The sequence below is a fragment of the Hyla sarda genome, chromosome 8, assembly GCF_029499605.1.
Source record: "Hyla sarda isolate aHylSar1 chromosome 8, aHylSar1.hap1, whole genome shotgun sequence".
NCBI classification, from domain to species: domain Eukaryota; kingdom Metazoa; phylum Chordata; class Amphibia; order Anura; family Hylidae; genus Hyla; species Hyla sarda.
The window spans coordinates 55,323,132-55,349,795 of NC_079196.1; the positions used below are offsets into that span (position 1 = coordinate 55,323,132).

Here is a 26,664-nt window from a genome sequence, read left to right on the forward strand (position 1 = left end):
TTTTCTTCTGATGACTCTTCCATGAAGACCATATTTGTACAAGTATCTCTTTATAGTGGAATAGTGTACCACAACTCCAGTGTCTGACAGATCTTTCTGGAGGGATTGTGCAGTCAAATGTGGGTTTTGAATTGTTTTTCTCACAATCCTGCGTGCTGTTCTCTCTGATATTTTTCTTGGTCTTCCAGATCTAACTTCCACTGTTCCTGAGGACTGCCATTTCTTAATTACATTCCGACCAGAGGATAATGACATCTGAAAACGTTTTGCTATCTTCTTATAGCCTTCTCCAGTTTTGTGAGCGTCAACTATTTTCAGTTTCAGATTTCTAGACACCTGCTTAGAAGAACCCATGGTGCTGATTGTTGGGGCAAGGTCAGATTTGTCTGGGCATTTAAAACCTTTGAGATTGACATCACCTGGTCTTCCCAGATGATGATTGAGAACAATCCATGACACTGGCAGGTCTCAGCTTTGCAAAGAGGGCAGTGCATGCTATAAATTCTGCAGGGTGCCCAAACTTTTGCAGATGCCATTTTTTTGTTTTCTGTTATTTTATTTTATGTTATGTCTAATCTGTAATTTGGTGCCTTTTGGAGATTTTTCCAACTTTCCTTGACTTCTTTATGCACATTAATGCAAATTTTTACCTGGGGTGCCCAAAGTTTTGATCCCCACTGATATATATATATATATATATATATATATATATATATATGTATATATACCCATATATATATATATATATATATATATATATAATGAAATTATCTTGGGACTTCAGTTAAACTCAGGCATCCATACTGAGAAATATGTACGAGCCAAGGGGAGGTCATATAACTGCCTACTCAACTGAAAAGAATGGTGTGAATTGAGATTTGCTTAAAATGTTTTTATATGTCAACATCACAATTGTTTTCGACATGGCTCTCATGTTGAATGAATAGAGGGGTTCCGTAGTTGAGAGTACACCACCTCTATTGGCTCAGAATTTCTCTGTAGAGCCTATACGGAAAAGTTGACTTCACCATGCAAACCTGATAGAGACACTCATGTACCCCACCTTTCATGTAGGGTGGGATATAAACCGATATACCTATGCCATTCTTGTCAAGATGTGAAAAGCTGGGACATTTAAGCACCATCCCCAGGGACATGCTAGAATGCCCCTGAAATGACTGAGACCAACCCAAACAGTGGCATATTTACCAATAGGCCAACAATACCAAAGCCTAGGACGCAGTCTGATACTCCCCGTTGCTCTATCATTTTGCTGCTCTTCCTGTCTCCAGGATCCTACCCCCAAAAACTCACTTTTGACAGGGTTCTAACCCTTTTGTGGCCTAGGTTCAAAGATTGTCCCTTGAATATCTGGACTCTTGGCAACTATGCTATTTATATATTCAGTTTTTAAGGATGGGATATGTTTTATGGTCATGAATCAGTGTTCATTGCCTCATTTGAAAAAACAGGACCACCATAGCAATGTAGCGATAAATCCTAGTAGTATAGCATGTGATGCTATAAGGTGTAAGACATACATGTAGGGTTGATGTATATTGCAATGTATAGAAGTTAAGCTTTATGCATTCAAGCATTTGGTATTCTATACAGAGTTCTACAGAGCTACAATGTTCCATTGGATGATGTATTACTAAACTTTTATCCCCTTGAAGAATCGCTTCTAGAAGGAAAGAACTCTCAAATATACAACATATGGTAACACAAGAAATGCCTGAGATCCATAGTGTAGAGGCATGGCACCTCCTTGAGTCTCTGTGCGCACGGCTCATGGGAGGCCTAGCAATAAACTGCAAAGAAATTGTTAAAAACAGGACAGCTCCTTTTAAAGTTATTGTATGAGATTACAAAGAAAATCACTCAGTGGTACACTTCATAGACTACGCCTTATGTTGAAGCTCAGCTGCATTTAACTGAATAGGGTTGAGCCTGTGGTATATTTACCACTAGGCCCAGGCCTAGGGCATCAGTTTAAGGGGCGCCGGCAGAAATGCCATCCTATGTTACTATACTGGTCCAATCAGTTCTTGCAGTAATTTGTATACCTCCCCCCCCCCCATCCTGTCAGCAATATATACAGTATATATCATCCATCTATATACACTGCTCTCCTATATCATATCAAAAGGCTTTTATCTGTAAGATTTTAATCATGGGTCTGATGCGGCACCGCATTTGCTAAAGCTCGGCTATGTGCAGCAAGCTTCATAGAAGGGGGGGGGGCACTGGGGTGCCTAAATTAAGTCAGACCTAGGGCAGAACATAGCCAGAATACACCACTTGGTTAAGCTGGAATACCAACACACGGACAAGGGCGGCATTACTCCTGAACCCTTTTTTATGCTCTGTTCAAACTTGTTTTAGAAGGGCAGCATTTACTACATATAGTCATGGATGTAGTGGCATGAATATTTATATACTGCATGGTGTACAGTCTATAGGCTTTAGGCCTTTTGAGATATGAAAGAGACAAGATTGGCAGGATATTGGCAGGCTTAATGACTTAAGAGATTGCCATCAGTTCCATAGACGTGTATATTTGAAGGATTGATTGCTTTCATTTATCGCCACTTTTTAATCTCACAAGTCCTCGTCCAATGCATCTGAAAGCTTGTCTAAGAAATTAATGCATTGATGAGAGGGGATTCCACTGTTGTAAAACCTATAGAGTGAAAGGGCATATCGGGTCAGAATCTCATAGTTTTCATTTATGACTTCTTCACAAATTTCGGACAAGTTACTTTAGAAGTCCAGGAGCAAACTGGATTAGACTTAAAGTGAATGTCCACCTTATAAAATGATTTAAAGGTCCCACATTTTGTGCCGATAAATTCTTTAATATAGCTTGAAGCCAGTCTAAACTTTTTTTCTGAAGCAGATCTTCAGTCCCTTGTGTAGACATAGATTTTAATGATACAGCTTTGGATAGGATTTTAGGAGCTTACGGCATATATTATTAAAGAAGCACTCCAGAAACATTTTGTCTTGGCTGTGTAGTGCAGAGCAGACCATTATTAAAGAATAATGGGGAGGCTCTTGTATTTCGCTTGTGTATAATTATTTATTTGGTGTTGCATTCATGAGTTTCCTGCTATCCTGATTCTTTCTTTCCCACTGATATGGTTCTCCTAAGGGTATGTTCACACTGAGAAATTCAAGAGGAATTCACAAGGAATAATTTCAGTCAGAAAATTGTTGATTTCTGTCATTTTTTCCGTCATGCAGATATTGTGTGGAATTTGCATGAAATTCATGCGGAATTTGTGCAAAATTTGTGTGGAATTTTCACAAAAGTCATGCGGAATTTGCCCTGAATTTCCATGCGGAAATGAAGAGGAATGAAGAAGTAGGCTATGCAATTCTACTTCTCTGGATTCCGCTTGAATTCCGCAAAAAAGAAAATCCCATTGACTTCAATGGGCTTTTACTTGAGGATTTCACCTGTAGAATGTACATGTTCTATCTTCAGGTGGAACAGAGTTCAGCGCCGGAATTCCGCCGGCAGAAATTCCTCAGTGTGAACAGGACAACATAAAGTCCATTAAAGTCAATTGAAAATGACTTGATGAATAAATTGGAGCAGAAAAAGCAAGCGGAATTACTCGAGTAAATTCCCCTTAAATTCCTCAGTGTGAACATACCCTAATGCAGCCTATTTTTCCCATCATGCCTTTCACTTTGTTGTGGCAAAAGGTCTGGAGTCTCATCACTGTACTTGCTCTGAGTGCTAAGTGCAGCAAGTAATAGATAGATATATTGTGACCTAAATCACTCTGCTGTGTCTTAGTGCATTCCTATAGGATGCAGCTTTACCTTGTCTCACCTTCTATATCACTGCTCTCCTGGTCTCTTCAGATAAGGTGGAAATGATGTCTTCAATACCACTCTGTACGTGGAAAGACATACACAGAAAAAAAGAAGGCACAGTTTGGTGTGGAGGATAGGTGTCTTAGAGCTGCCAGGAGGGATTTACTACTTGATGATCTAATCCTGCACTTCACAAAAAGTCAGCCACACAGGAGAGACTTACAGTTTTTCCCAATCCAATGTGCATCCAGCATTAAGCTGTCCGACATGCTTGGAGTTGTGCAGCATGAAAGTGATGACAGGTTCCTTTTAAAGTGGTTGTCTGGGAAATTGAAAAGGTCCTACCTCGGCTGCTCCCCAAAAGCTCCACTGGTCGTCTCGCAAGTATACTGTTAAGAGACGGGAGGGGGGCAGACGCTTGTTCTCTCACGATGTCCAAAAAATGTATGATGTCACCGCAACAGCAGTATCATCATTCATCTGTTGGACCTCACATGTGGGCATGGTTTCACCAACATGCAATGATTGGGAAAAGCACATGCCCCTCCCATTTTAGAACAGTATACGTCCAAGACCACCAGGGAGTGGAAGTAAAGCGCTGAATAGCAATAGAGATAGGACCTTTTTTTCTGCTTCTTGAACAACACCTTTAACATTAGAAAAGTGGAGTATGCCTGTGGTATTTTTTGGGATCCTGTCAGAAAGTTATGCTGACATATACCGTAGAGTACTCATGGTGTACGGATTTACTTACTATTTTACTTACTATTTTACAAACCTGTATGGAAGCAAATGTGAGAAGTTAATAAGTTTTTCTTCTAACGTCATTGGATATAAGGCGAGAATATGAGATGTTCTTCAGAGCGAGAGGTAGCACAATAGCGGTAAAAGTCAAGAAATGTTTCCGTTGAAAAGCCGATTTATTTAATAGCCTAGCTGTGGATATAAAAGAGGTTAATACAGTAATGGAATGTAATAGACATCAGGTTATCATGAATATAGAAAGGCCATCAATCAAGTGGGACCCCGGCTATTATACTCTGCACAAAAGGGCACGATACGTGGGCTGAGTGCTCCTTATCATCGTCTCATGTTCTGCATTTATATCTGAGCCGGGATTGCTCTCCGAGCTCGTAGGAGATTTTTACATTCGGTTAAAACATTGATTTGTTCTGCAGATTTTCCTTTGAATCCTGTGAGGCAGCCTTACATAACACTGGCTATTTTTACCACAGCGTCTACCTTACCGGGGCTCAGACGTAATAACACGAACTGTGTAGCCTAATATTAACTATAGAGGACAAGCGCAACACTTCTCGCCAATATACAATATTCTGTTCATTCATTTAACGTATTAATTTGTAATTTTGCATTACCAGAAAAGGCGAATAGTCCTCTGTATGCCTTGTTTCCTGTAAAGTTGCCCAAAAAGTAGAGCATATGATCCATATCCTGAGTCATATTTGGGAATCGTAATAAGGGGCTGTTGCAAACTCGGGGTCAGTGTGGTGCTGGTGTCAAGTTGTTGCGCTGGATTTTGATACTTTGAGATCTCTTTGATGATACAGATAATATTTCTGTTGCCAGATTGTTAATAAATAAATGCATTAAAAAAAAATTATAAAATTAAATAAATAAATAATAAAAAAAATTTAAGAAATAAAATGTTGCATAGATAATTTGCATAACAGGAGTATGTAAGAAAACTGTAATTCCAACTGACAGCATTGTATAGTTTGTCATACCACCCGAGCGAAGTCTGACAGTCTCTATACTAGAGCAGTGTTTTCCAATTATTGTGTCTCCAGCTGTTGCAAAACTACAACTCACAGCATGCCCGGACAGCCTTCGGCTGTCCGGGCATGCTGGGAGTTGTAGTTTTGCTACAGCTGGAGATGCACTGTTTGGAACACACTGTACTAGAGACACATTTTATAACATGATTAAGGGTCCCTGGTGACCCGAAACGCGGAGTTATGTGCTTGCATATTGTTCTTTGGATGACACAATAAAGATTGCATTTTACGGAACCTTGGGCTGGATTCTCCTTCTGCTTATAAGAGACAGAGACGCATTTAAGGACAACCACAGTTTTTACAGATTACAGCTCTAAACTGAATAGACTCAAAAGAAAAATTCTCACAGCTCTAAACATAGATCACTTTATCTAAATCACTAAATCTCTGATCTATAATACAGAATGAGATGCAGTCACAGTGACTAAAGCCGGTTTCAGACATGCATAATTTTTGCCCGTGTAAACTAAAAGCACTATATGGGGGAGAGTTATCAAAACCTGTCCAGAGGAAAAGTTTCTAAGTTGCCCATAGCAACCAATCAGATTGCTTCTTTCATTTTTTTTAAAAAGGCCTCTGAAAAATGAAAGAAGCAATCTGATTGGTTGCTATGGGCAACTCATCAACTTTATCCTCTGGACAGGTTTTGATAAATCTCCCCCTATGGGGATTTTAGTTCGGGCCTTTAGACTCGTACCATGGCGTCTGTCTTTAAAGGGGTATTCTGGGCAAAAACATCTTATCCCCTATCGAAAGGATAGGGGATAAGATGTCTGATTGCGGGGACCCGCATTCTATGCGTAGTTGCGTCTGAAGACGGGGACGTGACATCACGCCACGCCCCCTCCATTCATGTTTATGGGAGGGGGTGTTGCATCCCCGTCTCAGAAGCCCGAAGGTTTCCGAAACTTCAGTCGCAGCTACGCATAGAATGCGGGCTGCTGCAGGGAGATTGCGGGGGGTCCCAGCGGCAGGCCCCCCGTGATCAGACATCTTATCCCCTATCCTTTTGATAGGGGATAAGATGTTTTTGCCCGGAATACCCCTTTAATAAATGCATCTGTATTACGTTCATCCGAAACTGACCTTAAAGGGGTTAACTGGGAGTGACAGCCCAGTCCACCAATCGCCAGCTTAGGTGGGACACCACTGTGGCTGGTGATTGGTGGAGCGGGCTGTCCCTCCCAAGACCAATTTGTCTCAGACGGTGGGGGCAGCCATGCTGGTAGTTGTAGTTTTCAACATCTGGAGGCAGGTTGGTTGGAAAACACTGTTTTAACCTAAGCATTAGTAATATTGAATGCACTTTTTAAAATATGCTGTATTTCTCATGCACAATACTGTTTAAGCCTTGTATAATTGCTAACATTTCCGCTTAATATGCCCGCTCTCAGGTTCCTCATGTATTCCTATAATGAGTATTATAGCTTCTAATATGAGCCTGAACATTACAAATTTGAAGCACAGCATAAGTTCTACATAAAGTATATCAAAAGATCGAGAGACTGAACCGAGAAGATAATCGTTGCTGTAATACAAAACATGCTTCTGTCTTTTGCCTTTCGGAACGATAACGCCCCGAAATGTCCAGCAAAATACGTTGCTAGAAGATTCATTTTTTGTTCAATTATTGAATGAAACGCCTCATTTTGTCGGAACTTTTGAAATGTTTCTTCCTTCTGTAAGGCTAGTTTAGCACGACTGGAATCTGAACAGATTCAATATATTACAATTCTAATGAGCAAAGCTTAGATCACCATAGGCTTCAATGACCATCTTTGTTTGGTTCAGTAGAACCAGCAGTGAGCTTGGTGTTCTATCCATATTATATTCATGAGAAACTTTAAATCACAGATATAGCACAATTTCCTTCTTATATATAACACCATCATATTCTGCACTATACAGAGCTTAACTTCTGACTCCCAATGGAGATCTAAAGTCTGTGTTTTTGGCGTGTGGGAGGAAACCAGAAGGAGGGAACATACAAACTCCTTACAGATGTTGTCCCTGGTCCAATTTGAAACCAGGATTCCTCTACTGCAAGGCATGAATGGCATCCATGTTATAGACATGAAGATAGATCCTCGGAGGAACCTCAGAAGATCAGAAGATTCTCAAGAGCCTTGGCAAATAGATGGATGTCGTGAAATGGCGCTCCTGGCTGTAAAGGAAAATTATAGAATTCTCCTTTACAGCCAGGAGTGCAATTTGGCTCCCAAGGATCTTCCTCTTGATGTTTCTCCAAGGGTCTATCTTCAGGTCTATAATGTTATAATTTTCTTTTTGTTTTCTATAACAGAGATCCATGTCAAAGAGTCATGTCAAAAGTTTTTATTGACCCTGACCGATCATGAGAATGACCTGGGAAAAGGCTCTCCTGACTTTGTGTCATGCGACCTGGACAGACTTGTAATGCAAATCCATGGGGCTGTCCAGGTCTCAGAGATACAGAGTGAGGAGAGAAGCACACTGCCGTGCACTTCTCACCCGGCTCATTCACGCCATTGGTCAGAGTCTGAACACTCAGACCCCGACTGATAAAAACTTTTTACATGTTCCTAAGTACACTTTAAACGTTATTCCCTATCCTGTGGTATAAGTAGCTGATTGGTGGGGGTTCGACCACTGGATCCTCTACCGATTACAAGTATAGAGATCACATGTTCCCTAAGTGAAAGAAGTGTCAATGTGTATATTTGGTCACTGTCTATGGGGCTTCATAACATTGTTAAATTAATTGATTGGCTATTTGGCTGTGGCCAAGCATGCCTGCACGCAGCTGACTTTCGCCCTTCATCCTTTTGTTTGTTGAGGGTGCTTGGACCCCCACTGATCAGCTACTTATCCCTAGCCTAGGGATAACTTAATCTTGCGATAAGCTCTTCAAAGCGTTTGTGCAGTTTGAACAATCTTATGCTAGAACGTTTCCTTAATGATAAGCTGATCACAGGACATCGTATCGCTGAAACCCCAATCTATCAGTTGTAACCTGAAAGTGGTTAGTTTCCCAGCAGCGCCACCACAGGATAACTATAGTATTACACAGTGTACATTGAATCAATAGGCAATTCTTGTATAGTAATTCTCTAACAGGAGAGGTGCTTTTCATAGCTGCACTCTGGTGTGACTTGAAGATGTGTGTCCTGAATTTTGGCCCCTTCTATTAACTGGCACTAACTAAATAATATATTTGAAAATGAGCTTCCTAAAGCAGACATCCCCATTCCTTGTATATTTTACTGTGCACAAGGGCATTAGGGTTAACTATGCAGTTATTAAAGTCATTCACCATCTCTCTGGGATTATTGTTAATCCAGGCTCTGTTTATTGATCTCTTGCAAAATTCATTGGCTGATGTTAATCATTGAAAGTGACAGTGTGTCCTGGAGATCACCGACCAATCCTGGTTCTGTGCAGCTAATGCTTGTACTAGTCGTGAAAGGAGCTGTCACATTATCCCATCTGAAAGGATTACATGGGCCATAAATATCACTGCTGTTTATCTCACACCTCCCTTTGCAAGAATTCATATTCCATACAAAAGGCCTGATGTCACCCCTGATGTCGGATACGCTCGTCAGTACGGAATCAAATGACTATGATATTGCCAATAATTATTAGAAAAGAAAAAAAGAAGGTGATTGATAAGGAAAGTTAGGGAAAAAATACTTAATGTGTACAATCTTATTCTTGTACAAAAGTTTTGGGGGCAAATACTTAAAAATACATGTATCATTGTGTTAACTACCGCATTAAGACATATCCACATGTTTTCAAATACTTCTAGTGTATCTTTATTCTCATAGCTCTCATAGCTGTGTTCATGTCTTGTTTATTTATTTTATTTATTTATTTTTAGAAATTTCGACAGTACATGGCTGGTTTTTTGGCTCCTCCATACGGCGTTCTTGAGACCGGCTCTAATGACAGTAAGTGAATATGATGTTTTATCTTATCTATTCTATGTAATTGTACCTGGAGTTTACCATAATGAAGAATACAAACTGAACAGACAGGATTTACAATTTGCTTATCTATCTATCTATCTATCTATCTATTAATTTATTTATTTATCAATCAATTTATTTGTCTGCCTTTAGCATGTTATTATGATGGCTTTAATATATGTGTATATATATATATATATATATATATATATATATATATGTATTGTGTTTTAGTGCTTTTGCACAATGAATACCCTTTTTGTGTTGTAATAATCTAAGACAACAAAAAACATGAAAGTATCCCAGGTGATTCCCTCTGTAAATTATACAAATTCTACTGTCCCTAAAATACTCAATTCATCTCTATGCTACCTAAAATCAATCACTGTTAGACCTCCCCTAAGTGGGGAGGTCTAAAAGTGATTAATATAAGAGGGGAGGTCTAAGAGTGACTGATTGTAGGGGGGGGGGGGGTCTAACAGTGATTGATTTTATAGGGGAGGTCTAACAATGATTGATTTTAGAGGGGAGGTCTAACAGTGATTTATTGTAAAGGGGAGGTCTAACAGTGATTGATTGTAGAGGGAAGGTCTAACAGTGATTGATTTTAGAGGGGGGTCTAACAGTGATTGATTGTAGAGTGGAGGTCTAACAACCATTGACTTTAGAGGGGAGGTCTAACAGTGACTGGCTTTAGAGGGGAGGTCTAACTGATTGATTGTAAAGGGGAGGTCTAACAGTGATCAATTTCAGAGGGGAGGTCTAACAGGGATTGGTTGTAAAGGGGAGGTCTAACAGTGATTGATTTTATAGGGGAGGTCCAACAGTGATTGACTTTAGAAGGGAGGTCTAACAGTGATGGATTTTAGAGGGGAGGTCTAACAGTGACTGACTTTATAGGGGAGGTCTAACAGTGATTGATTTTAGAGGGGAGGTCTAACAGTGATTGATTTAAATAGCATAGTGATGAATTTAGTGTTACAGTAGGGAAGTAAAGAGATTCCCTGGACAACAATAAAGCAGTTTACAACTGCTACGGAATTGGAAAATCAGAGATATAAGATAACCTAGTCTGATTGGATCTCTTGATATCTCTTGATACCCATTATTAATAGGTTCTCAGAAAATATTCAGCATTTAAGGCTACATTCTCACTGCCGGGTGTCTCCGGCAGTGTGAAGCCCGCTATTTTAGGATCGACAAAAACCGGAGAAAAAATTGTGCTTGGACTTTTTTCTCTCTCCGAAAATAACAGCGCCCGACGGACTCCATTGACTATAATGGGGTCCATCGGGATCCGTTATTGGTTGTTATGACCCGTCATAATTACAGCCGTCAAACTGGGGAAAAAAAGGGGGAGTTTGAGGGCCTTATTTTGACGGGGCATACCAGCAGTGTGAAAGGGGCCTAACACACCGTTTTTCTTTTGAGCACTTTGGGATTACTTTTTAAATGATTAAATAAATAAATAATTATTAATAAGGGGGGGGGATCCCCAGCCCTGAGGGGGTTTGGATTTGTCATATTCCAAGATCCATCCTTTTTTTTTTTTTTTTTTTTTCCATTAGATTGAGGGCTTGTCTTAAAAAACACAAGCCCTCAATCTAATGGAAAATAAAAAAAAAAGGATGGGTCTTGGAATATGAGCTGTAGTTTTCATTTGGACTATTGTTGCTATTTTGGGCTACATACAACTTTTTGATGACTTTTTAATTCTTGCTCATGACAGGTATATAGGTCATAGATCGATAAAGAAGTCGGCTGCCTATTACAAACTTTTTTTGCAAAGTCTAATAATTATTATAGTGAATAACTTACTGGCATCCTAATGCTTCGCCGTTCTTTCCAACTCTGGTTCCACTCCCCCAGATCACCTGTTCCGGTGTGCAGCTCACAGATCCTCCGTCTATACATGGATGCCTGTGGAGGTGCATGGGAATTAAATGATGCTCTGCCTCCTTCGTAGCTCTACACGGTGCTCAAGCAATGATGCAGGCAGTGGAGGAAGCAGTTTGATTTGTATGGTCACATGCTGCCAAAAGAAACCATGTTATGAATGGGGAAACTGTACACAAGGGTTGGCGATTTTGGGGGGGGGAGCTACATAGCTGAACAGAATGGAACCTCAGCAGAGCATAAGGATATCAGCCATTCACTATAATAATTATTATACTTCACAATAATCATTTTTGGAGATCCTCTGAGTGAACCATTGCAAAGAGCTGTTATGTCTCACTTTTGGTGCATGTTACTTGGCTGCGGTCTTCAAGTCTTAGTGGGGTATTTTATTTATTTTTTAAACACAAAGGTTTGCAGTTTTCAAATTTTTGCATCTCCCATCACTTTTTAACAGTGACGAGATAAGTTGACTGGGTGTACTATGGGGCAGCATGGTCTCCTGCAGACTGACTTTACAGTGTGCCAGAATTACCGCAGATTATGACACAAATCCACACCTTCATATAGCAGGCTTGAATTTTCTTTTTTAACTCCCCAAAAAAGTTAGGTGCATTTTAGTCCAGCATTGTTTCAGTTAGTATTGATTGTGGTAAATTCTTTAAAGCCAATAGAAGTGCTGCAAAACCTCTGCAGGATTGTTACATGTTATTAAGTAGATTTCTGGGGTGCATAAGTATAGTAAGGAGGGGCTTAATGTACAGCTATCACACGTGCGCTAGGCTAAGGCTGGGTTTCCACTGCAAAAACACCTAAAAAATGCCCCAATTACTGCACAGCATCCAGATGTATGCTAGAAGTCAGTAGGGAATTATGGAATGCCAAACCCACTTGGCATTTTTTACTTTGACGTTTTGGCATTTTTTTCTACTGCTCCCCCCTCCCACACACACACACACAATTCTCAAATAGAAATTCTTGAATCACACGATGAAAGAATCACTTGACTTGTAATAAGAAAAATGCAGGGCAAAAATGCCATAGAAAAAAACAAAAAAAAAAAACACCTATAATAAAAACCACTAGTTAAAAAAAAAAAAAAACAAGGCAGATTTTGGGCGGAATGTCTGTCCGGAAAATTTCTGTCAGACATTCCGCAGATAGAACCACTTAGAAATAGGCCATCTCCATAGATGCCAATTCATTTCTGAGCAGATTCCGCAGAAATAATTGACATACCAATTCTTTCTGCTGGGGGCTCCAATCAGAATTTCCAAATTCCACCATGTGCACAGTACAGCAGAATCCCATTGAAAACAATGGGTCTCTGCTACAACGGAGTTTTTATTAGTTACATTTTTCCAACGAATTCCGCTCTGAAATTCCGCCATGTGAATGAGGGCTGACACTGCCTATCATGGGCTTTGCTGCTTTTGTAAGAAACTATACACATAAGGTAGCAAATACCTTTTCAGTACAAACCACTTTGTTCTCTTATGCATCGCTAATGTTTATTGGTGTTGGTTATAAGAAGTAGTGATAATCGCACATGGGGCCTATTCAGATCTGATATGTTTCTAAACCCTCTTTAGGTACTTATTATATTCTACAATATTAAAATATTAGTCTCACATGGTATAACATCTTCGTTTCCTATGGCAATAGTTGTATTTTTTCTTTGGATCTATCATCTAGGTCAGTGTTCCTCAACCAGCGCGCCTCTAGCATTTTGCAACAGCTGGAGGCACTGGGTAAGATATTTCGGGACACTGTAAGAATGGGATAGTCCAGTCTTATATCAATAAGATTTTGGCCCATTTACATTTCATTGTTATTATTATTATTATTAATAATAATAATAATACTGCTACCAGTTGTAGTTTTGCTACAGCTGTAGGAACACTGGTTGGTAAACACTGATCTATGTACAGATGTTTCTTCTTTTTCGTCTTCAAAATTCACAGCTCTTTTGCCCATTGTCACTTTCTTAGGGAACTGTTCAGTTGAAATGCATTGGATTGAACCCGTTGGTCGTACTGCTCTGTTTGTATTGGCTTTTTCTTCTCTATTAAAGCCTTTGGATATCTTGACCTTGTTGGATCTTTTTTTGTTGTTATAGCTGTAGCGGTGGTAGTGGTCATAGTTACAACTGGGTCTTGAAGCCTAGTGGGCCTTTGGGCCCTTCCTCTACATTGCTGAAGCTGGACCAAGTTCTGGGCTAACCTTTCAGTGAAGTGGAGGATTGAGTATTGAGTTCATGTGACTTAGTACTATAAGTATTAGTCAATGAGGACCTGTTGATGTGCCATGAGTCTTTATTTACTCTATTACCTGCATAGCCTGCCATTAAAGGGGTACTCCGCTGTTAGACAGCTGTTAGATAGCTGTTAGATAGGGGATAAGATGTCTGATGGGGGGTCGGGGGGGGGGGGGGGGGCGGCCGCTGGGGACTCCCACGATCTCCCCTGCAGCAGCCCGGTTCCTCTGCAGCCCAGAGCTAAGTTTTCTCTGAGGCTGATGGTGGGCGGTGCAGGGGATGGGGCGTTGTGACATCACAGCCCAGCCCCCTTGTGACATCATGTCCGCCCCCCCCTCAATGCAAGTTTATGGAAGGGCAGTCACGCCCCCTCTCATAGACTTGTATTGAGGGGGCGGGGTCTGATGTCACACAGGGGCGGAGTTGTGAAGTCACAATACTCTGGCCCCATGGTCGTTCACACTCTGAGCCTCCAGCGCTGTGGAGAGCTTACAAAGGTGAGTACAGAATGACAGATTGCAGGGGTCCACAGCAGCAGGACCCCCGCGATCATACATGTTATCCCCTATCCTTTGTATAGGGGATAAGATGTATTAGGGCCGGAGTACCCCTTTAAAGGAAGAATTCAAGGGAAAAATTACAAGACAAAAAAATATATATCACAAGTGACTAACTAGGACAGATCACCATAGGAGAGCTTTAACCCTTAACAGCAGATTTCTTCGCTGTTATTTTAACCTTCAAACATTTCCAAACCTCTCCTAGAATTACACTGCTCAAAAAAATAAAGTTAACACTTAAACAACACAATGTAACTCCAAGTCAATGACACTTCTGTGAAATCACACTGTCCACTCAGGAAGCAACACTGATTGACAATCAATTCCACATGCTGTTGTGCAAATGGAACAGACAACAGGTGGAAATTATAGGCAATTAGCAAGACGCCCCCAATAAAGAAGTGGTTCTGCAGGTGGTGACCATAGACCACTTCTCAGTTCATATGCTTCCTGGCTGATGTTTTGGTCACTTTTGAATGCTGGCGGTGCTTTCACTCTAATGGTAGCATGAGATGGAGTCTACAACCCACACAAGTGGCTCAGGTAGTGCAGCTCATCCATGATGGCACATCAATGCAAGCTGTGGCAAGAAAGTTTGCTGTGTCTGTCAGCTAGTGTCCTGAGCATGGAGACGCTATCAGGAGACAGGCCAGTACATCAGGAGACGTGGAGGAAGCCGTAGGAGGGCAACAACCCAGCAGCAGGACTGCTACCTCTGCCTTTGTGCAAGTAGGAGCAGGAGGAGCACTGCCAGAGCCCTGCAAAATTACCTCCAGCAGGCCACAAATGTGCATGTGTCCACTCAAATGGTCAGAAACAGACTTCATGGTGGTATGAGAGCCCGACATCCACAGGTGGGGGTTGTGCTTACAGCCCAACACCGTTCAGCAAGTTTGGCATTTGCTAGAGAACACCAAGATTGGCAAATTCGCCACTGGCGCCCTGTGCTCTTCACAGATGAAAGCAGGTTCACACTGAGCACATATGACAGACATGACAGAGTCTGGAGACGCCGTGGAGAATGTTATGTTGCCTGCAACATCCTCCAGCATGACCGGATTGGCGGTGGGTCAGTAATGGTGTGGAGTGGCATTTCTTTGGTGGGGCTGCACAGCTCTCCATGTGCTTGCCAGATTGCCAGAGGTAGCCGGACTGCCATTAGGTACCGAGATGAGATCCTCAGACCCCTTGTGAGACCATATGCTGGTGCGGTTGGTCCTGGGTTCCTCCTAATGCAAGACAATGCTAGACCTCATGTGGCTGGAGTGTGTCAGCAGTTCCTGCAAGAGGAAGGCATTGATGCTATGGACTGGCCCGCCCGTTCCCCAGAACTGAATCCGATTGAGCACATCTGGGACATCATGTCTCGCTCCATCCACGTTGCACCACAGACTTTTCAAGAGTTGGCGGATGCTTCATCAGGAGCATGCCCAGGCATTGTAGGGAGGATCATACAGGCAAGTGGAGGCCACACACACTACTGAGCCTCATTTTGACTCGTTTTAAGGACATTACATTAAAGTTGGATCAGCCTGTAGTGGGGTTTTCCACTTTGATTTTGAGTGTGACTCCATATCCAGACCTCCATGGGTTGATAAATTTGATTTCCATTGATAATTTTTGTGTGATTTTGTTGTCAGTACATTCAACTGTGTAAAGACGAAGGTACTTTATACGATTAGTTCATTCATTCAGATCTAGGATGTGTTATCTTAGTGTTCCCTTTATTTTTTTGAGCAGTGTATATGCTCTTTTCACCCAATCTCTGTAACAAGTGTTTCATCTTCTTCTAGGGATATCTGACAAAGAAAACATGAACAGCGGCATGTGCTCGGGATCGAAAAACTGTAACAAGGTAAAGAAGAAAAATAAATATATTTATAGGCGGAAAAGGTATACATAACAGTTGTGGGACAATGTCTCTTGGCACTCGTGGCATTTGCTCAAGTTTACCCTTACCCCCACCCCCACACCTTCGCTGTCAGATGTTCAGTCATTCAGCCCTGATTCCCCTAGAACCTTATGCATTCACTTTGCAAAGAAATTTAAAAAGCATGGTGTTTTTTTTGTCTTGAAATCCATAAATTGTGCTGCCATTTCCTGAATGCTGTCTTAGGCGACTGCTGAATTTCTCTGCTGAAGGGGCAACCCGAAGTCCTTCTCTTTCTAAAGTGGAACTAAAAGGAGTTCATAAAGTTTGCACTGTGATATATGCCTTGTCAGGGCCTTTGGGGCAATGCATTGCACAGACCTTTTCTTATGCATCGCCTCCTTAGGTTTTGCGGTTGACACATTACATTGCATGAATGTTACACAAAGCGTCCCTTCAATGCAGTGCACAGCTTCATCAAACAGAACAAAGTGGCCTTAACAGGGCATGTGATGAAATATTATTGTAAATTCACGTATATGATGAAAGATCCGTAGACAGGTGATAGATATACCTAGGCTTGTATTTGCTTTCATTGATTAATGGACAAACAACAATGAAAATTTGGCCATTTAGAATAATAAGGGAAATACATAAAAAAGTGTCTGATTCTTAGCTGAGACTAGAAATTCTACAAATGCACCTGATTTTAAAAAGTGCAGGCTGTTTACAAATCTGGTAATTGTTTATATTGAGAAGTTTCATTTTTAATGTGGCTTAGTGTTTGTTAAGCCAAACCCCATTTATGTAAAACCACACCCACTTTTCATTAAGCTCTGCCCACCTCTATTATTTTTTGCCTAAATACTGTATTTATCGGCATATAACACGCACTTTTTAGGCTAAAATTTTTAGCCTTAAGTCTATCTGCGTGTTATAAGCCGATAAGCCGCTGCAGTTCAATGATTTAAAGCGGGTGCTTTAAATCAATGAACTGCAGCGGCTTTGCAGGTGCAGAGACCTGCCGTCGCTGCCGGCTTCTCTGCCCCTTCCTGTCCTGGGGTCTAGAACCCTGCTGCCGGCCCTTCTCTCCCCCTGGCTATCGGTGCCGCTGCCCCATTGCCGGCGCCGATAGCCAGGGGGAGAGAAGCGGCGCCGGCAATGGGGCAGCGGCGCCGACAGACAGGGGGAAAGAAGGGGCAGCGGCACCCATTGCCTGCCCCATCCCCGGTTGTATAATTACCTGTTGCCGGGGTTGGGTCCGCGCTGCTTCAGGCCTCCGGTGTGTGTCCCCTGCGTCATTGCTATGCGCTGCGAGACGCAATGACGTCACTCGTCATTGCGCTGCGCTGTGCAGTGCATAGCAACGATGCAGGGGACGCACACCGGAGGCCTGAAGTAGCGCGGACCCGACCCCGGCAACAGGTAATTATACAACCGGGGATGGGGGAGGCAACGGGGCAGTGGCGCCGGCAATGGGTGCTGCTGCCCCTTCTCTCCCCCTGGCTATCGGCGCCGCTGCCCCATTGCCGGCGCCGCTTCTCTCCCCCTGGCTATCGGCGCCAGCAATGATAGTCAGGGGGAGAGAAAGGGCAGCGGCGCAGATAGCCAGCGGGAGAGAAGCGGCGGCAGCAGGGCTCTAGACCCCAGGAAAGGCAGGGGGAGAGAAGCGGGCAGCGATGGCCTCTCTCCCCCTGCCTTTTCTGGGGGCTTCTGCGGGGTCAGAAACAGTGTATCGGGGTATACACATGCACACACACGCACCCTCATTTTGCCAAGGATATTTGGGTAAAAAACTTTTTTTACCCAAATATCCTTGGTAAAATGAGGGTGCGTGTTATAGGCCGGTGCGTGGTATACCACGATAAATACGGTAGTTTTAAAAATTTGATGCGCCTCATTTTTATTTTTTTTTACAAAATTCGGACACATGCACTTTTATTTTCCTCCTTAATGTTTTTGTCCTTTTTTCTTTCTTGCCTAAGTGGACTTTATTTACTAAACAAAGGGGGGAAATTTTCTTTTTTTTTGGGGTGGTGTAGGTGTGCCAAATTTAAAAGTGGTCACATGGTATGTGATAAATATGGTGCAAGTATACATATTTATTTTAAATAACACTTCAGGACACCACTCTGCTTGTTCCATCTGCTGCATTGAATTTCACAACTTTTTAGGCCTTTGTGCCAAAATGGACTTTTTACTAATGTTGTCCACAGCTAGTTTTGTAAGCCAGGTCAGGGCTTGTGTAGATTTGCGACAAATTTAGGTCTTCAGGACAAATTGTGCAACTTTTTACCAAAAGTCGATCATGATAAATTCATGACCATTGCAGAAAAACAATACCTACAAACCTACACAATCGTGAGAAAATCATCTTGACTGGACTTGAAAAGTCGCAAAAAGGTAACTGAAAAAAATTTAGAGACAAGTTTAGAGCAAAAATTAAGTCTACATCCAATGATAAATTCCCACATTTAGTGTTTTTCAGGCCCTTTCCATGCATGTACACTTAAAGCCTATCTAAAGTTTAGTTTTAAAATATAAAACTATATAAAATATTATTTAACCATCGGTAGGAAGAAATTAAACCCTTTGACCACAATTTGTGACTACTCTGTATCCTTGTTTCCAACTTATGCTGGATTGAAAGATATTACAGGGAGGACTGCACACAGTTTCTATGAAGCCTGAAGGCCATTGCTTAAAGGGGTTATCGAGGAAAAAACTTTTTTTTTATATATCAACTGGCTCCAGAAAGTTAAACAGATTTGTAAATTACTTCTATTAAAAAATCTTTATCCTTTCAGTACTTATGAGCTTCTGAAGTTAAGGTTGTTCTTTTCTGTCTAAGTGCTCTCTGATGACACGTGTCTCGGGAAACGCCCAGTTTAGAAGCAAATCCCCATAGCAAACCTCTTCTAAACTGGGCGTTTCCCGAGACACGTGTCATCAGAGAGCACTTAGACATAAAAGAACAACCTTCACTTGAGAAGCTCATAAGTACTGAAAGGATTATGATTTTTTAATAGAAGTAATTTACAAATCTGTTTAACTTTCTGGAGCCAGTGGATATATAAAAAAAGTTTTTTCCTGGAATACCCCTTTAACTAAACCTTGTGGCTTTATTATAAGTGAAAGGGTATTTTATAAGTAAATCATAAATGTATTTTGATTACCTAATAGCACTAATTTCCAAAACAATACTTTATCTCCTCTGTGTAAACATGGAATTCATTCCTACTAAAAAGTAATGAAAGTGTTAGTGTTTTATTTGCATGTTTTATACGGCATTTTGTAAATTTCGGGGGCTTCTGTATGTACGCAGTGCCTTTTTCGGTAAAAATGACACCTTATCATTATTCTGTAGGTCCATACGGTTAAAATGATACCCTACTTATATAGGTTTGATTTTGTCGTAATTCGGGAAAAATCATAACTACATGCAGGAAAATGTATTCGTTTAAAAATGTCTTATTCTGACCCCTATAACTTTTTTATTTTTCCGCATATGGGGATATATGAGAGCTAATTTTTTGCGCAGTGATCTGAAGTTAGTTTTTATCGGTTTCATATTTGTTTTGATCAGACTTTTTGATCGCTTTTTATTCATTTTATAATACAGTAACCCCCCGACATATGATGGCCCCGACATATGATAAAATCGACATACAATGCTTTTATATGTCGGGGCCATCGCATTAACTGCTATCCGACAGAGCAAAATGCTTAAGCTGCTGTCAGATAGCAGTTTAAGCATCCCGGACAGGTTCACTTACCTATCCCCGCTGCTCCGGGTCCACTTCGCGTTCCTCCGGCGTCTTCTGTATCTTCTCCAGGGTCCAGGCCTCGCTTTCCGGCGTCGTTATTACGTCGCTGCACACGCCGTCCCGGCGCACCAACATAATAACGTCACCAGAAAGCGAGGTCCGGACCCCGGAGAAGATGCAAGAAGCCGGAGGATCCCAAAGAAGATGCCGGAGCAGCGGGACAGCTTCGGGAGCCTCTGGGACAGCATCAGGAGCGGTGAGGATGTGGTCCGGAGTGGCGGGGACAGGTGAGTATAACTTCCTATACTTTACATTGCACGAATCCCTCAACATACGATGGATTCGACAAACGATGGGTCGTTTGGAACGAATTACCATCGTATGTTGAGGGACCACTGTAGTATAAAAAGTGACCAAAAATACGCTATTTTGGACTTTGGAATTCTTTTACATGTACGTCATTGACCGTGCAGTTTAATTAACAATATATTTTTATAGTTTGGACATTTAAGCACGTGGCAATACCACATATGTTTATATTTATTTTCATAGTTTTTTTTATGGGAAAAGAGGGTAATTCTGACTTTTATTGGGGAAGGGGTTAAATCCCATTTATTAACACTTTTTTTCCCACTTTTTTTGCAATATTATAGCCCCCATTGCACACACTGATTTCCTACACTGATCACTGCCATGCATTAACATGCCATTGATTAATGTTATCGCCACTCGATTGCTCCTGCCTGGATCTCAGGCATGGAGCTGTCATTCGGCGATCGGACATGCAGGAGGCAGGTAGGGATCCTCCTGGTGTCCTGCAAGCTGATCGGGATGCCGCAATTTCACCATGGCTGTAACAAACAGCCCGACTGAGCTGCCGGGATTTGTAAATTACTTCTATTAAAAAATCTTAATCCTTCCAATAGTTATTAGCTTCTGAAGTTGAGTTGTTGTTTTCTGTCTAGCTGCTCTCTGATGACTCACGTCCCTGGAGCTGTGCAGTTCCTATGGGGATATTCTTCCATCATGCACAGCTCCCGGGACGTGACATCATCATTGAGCAGTTAGACAGAAAACTTCAGAAGCTAATAACTTTTGGAAAGATTAAGATTTTTTAATAGAAGTAATTTACAAATCTGTTTAACTTTCCAGAGCCAGTTGATATATATATAAAAAAAAGTTTTGGCCTGGAATACCCCTTTAACCCCTATGTGTTCGTGACGCCAGTGTGGTTTTCGGGTTCCGGAACACCACATGCCCAGATTCTCTGCTATCCCACGGGCTAGTAGTGAATAAAGAGTCCACAACCAGTTGGAGGCTTTACTGAATAGAAGACAGGTGGAATTATCTTCACAGCTATGGCCAGAATTCCCAGAGAGGTGACCAGGACCCAGAGGACCTCGCAGCTTATTGGACCAATACTTGTAATAAACTTGACTTGTAATTAGACTTGACTTGTACTAAGTGCAGGACTTGACTAACGCCAGTGACAGCAGACATGGACTTGTAGACTTACTGGAGAGTTGTAGCGTTGTGGTACTCCAGATGCTGATCACTTGTCCTGAGAGTCTCTGGTAGCTGCTTCAGCAAAGACTTTGATGTTACTCTCAGAAGAGTCTGAGGAAAGAGAGCTAATTAAAGATGGCCACCCATTTATATAGTGAAGGGGCTGGACTAAAGCCCATTGGTCAAGCTGTGGGTCATAGGTTAAAGCTGGTGCTCTCTGGGAGTACATGTTGTAACAAATCATATAACTGCATAACATAACATGTGACAGGATTACTCACACAGGTCCTTGAGTCCTCCAAAGGCCCTGTATACTATCTAGACATTAGGATCCTGTCTATGCTCTTAAAGATACACATACCACATTTAATAAATTAACAAGAGAACAAGGGGAGTCCCTGCAGGGGAGCCCCCAGGTCACTGAGGACTCAACCTGACAGGGCCTACAGGTAGTACAGTACCATGTACCTGTAGTGGGACATCACACAGTATAAAATAATTTCTACATAGAAAGGAACGGTGTATGCTTTCTTCACAACCAGGAACTCTAGTTGAAAAAGAAGATGAATCAGTTGCCAATGTCCTTTTCATTAGTTTATTGCTTTATCCTATGGTGCTGTCATCCTGGTTGACAAACCTCCCAGAACCTCAACAGGGGTGTGGAAATTTTATAAAAAACTACTTGTCCACGGGACTAAAATGGAGCAAAATCTACTTGTCCCTCATGACGATCCACTTGTCCGGCCAATTTTCGCTTTTACACTCTCGTTTTTTCCTCCTCGCCCTATAATAGCCATAACTACCTACTATAATGATACCTTTTAATTTTTCAATAACATATTCTCCGAACCAAAAATATATATATATATATATATATATATATATATATATATATTAAGGGAAGTGAAATTGAAATAGTGAAAGATAATTTTGCAGATTTGGTGTTTTTCTTTTCTGCGCCATTTACCTTGTGGTCAGATAACATGTTAGTTTTATACTTTAGGCGCCTGATTACAGCGATACCAGATTTGTATCGTTTACGTCATGTTTTACTAATTCTGGACTTTTTCAAAAAAATTTTATTGCCATTTTTTAACCCCTGTAGCTTTATTTTTTTTTCCGCATACCAGGCTGTATGAGGGCTCATTTTTTGCGCCATAATCTGTTTTTTGTATCGGTACCATTTTGGCATTGATCTGACTTTTTAATCACTTTTTAACTTTTTTTTCTGGGATATTATAAAAATTGCAAATCTGTGGTTTGGTATTTTTTTTACATTTACCGTACGGGATACATAATGTTATATTTTAATAGGTTGTACAATTACGCATGAAGCGATACCAAATATGTTTATTTTTATTATGTTTACATGTTTTTATATAGGAAAAGGGGGTGATTTGAACTTTTAACATGGAAGGGGTTAATGCAGCGGTCTTCAAACTGTGGCCCTCCAGATGTTGCAAAACTACAACTCCCAGCATGCCCGGACAGCCAACGGCTGTCCTGGCATGCTGGGAATTGTAGTTTTGTAACATCTGGAGGGGCACAGTTTGAAGACCACTAGGTTAATGTGTCTTTCAAACTTTTATTAAATTTTTTTTTATTTTATTTATTTATTTATTTTACACTTATAGGAGGAATCATTAGATTCCTCAGACAGATGAATAGAGTTCTATTGAACTCTATTAATCTGTGTGCTCTGTGATCCATTGATAGAGCCTGGTCCAGCCAGGATCTATCAATGACAGAGCGGGACAGGAGGAAGCAGAGGTAAGTCCTCCGGCTTCCTCTATAGTGTATCGCCCCCCTGCGATCGGGCTGCGGGGGGGCGATCCACCCCACTAGCCCACCAGGGAGCGTTCACATCTCCCTTTAGACGCCGCTGTCAGCTTTGACAGCGGCGATCTAAAGGGTTAATAGCCAGCCGCGGCGATCGCCGCATGCTGGCTATTAGCGGCGGCCCCCGGCTACTGAGAACAGCCGGGGGCTGCAGAGTATGGAGCGGGCAGGAATCCCGAGCCCCCTCCATACGTACTGCAGAGCGCCGCATGCATCTCCCCGTGCAGACGTGCGAGGAGTGAAGGCAGAGGACGCAGGTCTGCACGGGGAGAAATAAGCCACGCCCCCTCATCTCCCCCCGCACGTCTGCAGAGCAGGGGAGAGAAGACAAATACACAGCTTTTCATCTCCCCTGCTCTGCTTCTGAGGACACAGGCTGCAGAGTATGGAGCGGGCAGGAGTCGGGATCCCGCTCCATACAGACTGCAGATCGCCACCGCACTTGTCAGGTCCGGCCCTGCTTGCCCGAAGCCGGGCTAAGGGCCGGACAAATTCACCTGCCCGGCGCCCAAAACTGCTAGTCCCGGGCGTCGGGCGATAGAAATTCCACATCCCTGCCTCAAGTGTATGGTCTACTTACAAGGGTCCTCCCACAATAAAAAGTAAATGCATATGACTAGGATATTATATCATCAAGGCTGGGTTCACCTATCACAGTGTTACCTTGACTGAGGTGAAGGCACAATTATTTAATTTCAGGGGCTTGTAGCTGTAGCTAAGTTGTAAATCACATTGACTTGTAGAGATAAGCGAAGTTACAGTAATTCGATTCATCACAAACTTCTCGGCTCGGCGGTTGCTGACTTTAGCCTGCATAAACTAGTTCAGCTTTCAGGTGCTCCGGTGGGCTGGAAAAGGTGGATACAGTCCAAGGAGAGAGGCTAAAGTCAGCAAACGCTGAGCTGTGAGGTTCGTGACGAATCGAGTCACTGTAACTTCGATCATCTCTATTGACTTGCAAGTCAGAGCGAGACAGTTTTGGGCTTCATTATATGAGGCGATTATTGAACGAAGAGGCCAACATCACCCTGTGTAAGGCTGGGTTCACACCACATTTTTGCCATACTGTTTTCAATCAGTTTTTCTAAAGAAAACCATATGGCAAAAAAAATATGGAACCATATGGGAAAAAGTAAACCATATGCGTTTTTAAACCGTATACTGTTTTTAAAAGTGCATATGGTTCCATTCGTTTTTATTTAAAAAAAAAAAAAAAACATACATTTTTGAAAATGTTGTCCATTTTTAATGGGAGGGGTGTTGGGTGGGGACTTTAGGATGCAAATGCGCATGTGCAAAGTACAGTTTCCTGTATGGAACTGTATACATGTGCATTTCCCATTGACGTCCATGTTAAAAAAAACAACGTATGCGGTTGCAGTACGGTTTTCAAACCGGAGACAAATCTGATTGGTTGCTATGGGCAACTGGGCAACTTTTCCTTTGCACAGGTCTTGATAAATCTCCCCCTATATTGTTTTGTTAAAGATAGCTGTAAAATTCCAGGACATCTGTAGTGCAATATAACTTATCCCAAGTTATAGATCGCGGGGGGGGTCAGAGCACTGGGATCTCCTGGATGGGGCCGCGGCAGTATTCTGGAAAGGGGGCGCCCTGTCCCCGCATGATGCAGCAGCCGACACGCCCCCCTCCATGTACCCCATAGAGATACATGGAAGGGGTGTGTCTGCTGCGGCTTTCTGCTGGGAACGACACTGCAATTAGTGCAGACTGCCGCGGCCCCATCCAGGAGACCCCGTGGGAGCCCAGCGCTCGAACCCCCCGCGATCTATAACTTATCCCCTATCCTTTGGATATGGGATAAGTTATGTTGCGCTGGAGTACTCCTTTAAAATGCTCTTGGCCTCCTTGTGTAATATTATGGCACTCATATTGTTACTAAGTGCTGCACTCCATCACTTCACATTTATCAGTTTCCCCTGTAGCTTTACAGCTCGGTGGCCGTGAGCCGTGTTAACCATAAAATAAATTGACGTATAATGCTCTTTTCATTTCCCATAAGCACAAGTTATAATTTATAAACTTAAACATTTTAGTTTTCTCCTTTTTACGAATGTATAATTTATCTATTCTGCCATTTTATTTCATTTGACATTTTTTGTACTTTGCATCACTTTGTTTTCCCAAAGACCGGTTCTTTTTGTGTTTTCGTTAACCTAATTCTTTCCTTCTCTTGATTGCTAAGATTTTTTTCTTTGTATTTAGTTTGTTTTATGTTTATTTTACGTTACGTTTTATTTTTCAGACCCCACTCATTGAAAATCAAAACACGCTTCGTCCAGCTAAAACCATTACAGAGGTAATGGGATGTCGGGAAGTGGCTAAGGTGCATACTGATATCAAGGCATCTTTTTTAGGAACTTAGACAAAACGCACACTTCTATCATAAACAGATTTCTCATTTTAAAGAGAATATCTGGAGCGTCTTTTCTTATAAATGTTGTGTCATTTCTCTGTTATTCCTCTTGTAAGTAAAAGAACAATTTTACAAATGAATGTTTGGGTAAGCTCACACAGGCAGATTTTACTGATGATTTTGCAGCATATTTTCCAATGTTGCTAGCCATTGAGTTTAATGGTTCGAAGTAAATCTGCAATAGTGGAAGATTTGCAGATTTGCTGTGGACCCATTGAAGTCAATGGGTAGCAAATTTAACTGTAAAAAAAATCAGCAGCAAAATATACCGCTAAATCTACACATGTGAACGCACCCTCAGGGTGCATTCACACGAGTATGTTTTGCTGAATATTTAGCTGCAGATTTTCTACTGCTGATTTTCCCACCCATTGACTTCAATGGGTAGGAAAATTAGCAGCAAAATTCGCCCATGTGAACATAACCTCAAGGACAACTGCCATTTGAAAATAGTGCTCGGCTCCAAGCACAATGGTGGAGAGTCATCAAGACCTGTTCTGAGGAAAAGTTGACCAGTTACCCATAGCAACCAATCAGATCGCTTCTTTTATTTTTCAGAGACCTTTTCAAAAATGAAAGAAGCGATCTGATTGGACGCTATGGGCAACTGGTCAACTTTTCCTCTGCACGTGTATTGATTAATCTTTCACTTCTGTTTTCTCAGCTAAAGAAGCAGTATAATAAGTAACTTATGGAGTCCCATAGACTTGCATTGAAATGCAAGTCTATAAAGCAATTGACAAATCCTTATACCACTTGCTTTCACAGAGCAGAGCAAAAATAAAAATTGATTGTTGTCTTTATCTTGGCAATAGGGAATGTCCCTACATAGTCTGAAGGTAGCCATGGAAATGTTATATGTTTCATCCAAACCTGTCAATTTTGGTAGGGCTGGCCAATCATCTAGTGCAGGCTTTCCCATCCAAGGTTGGGAACCACTAACCGAATGTATATGGTG

At 41.7% G+C, this 26,664-nt stretch overlaps 1 protein-coding gene across 12 annotated transcripts in view; it reads left to right on the top strand.

The window, feature by feature from the left end:
• RAPGEF4 (Rap guanine nucleotide exchange factor 4) overlaps positions 1-26,664 on the top strand; it is a 467,767-nt gene that overhangs the window by 302,392 nt on the left and 138,711 nt on the right. For 10 of the 12 annotated variants that reach the window (XM_056536334.1, XM_056536335.1, XM_056536336.1 and 7 more), the window contains 3 exons: positions 9,487-9,556; positions 16,081-16,142; positions 25,536-25,616. In XM_056536334.1, the coding sequence (XP_056392309.1) occupies positions 9,487-9,556; positions 16,081-16,142; positions 25,536-25,616 (213 nt within the window). The remainder of the gene's footprint in view (positions 1-9,486; positions 9,557-16,080; positions 16,143-25,535; positions 25,617-26,664) is intronic. The other 2 variants (XM_056536333.1, XM_056536337.1) reach the window with 2 other exon arrangements.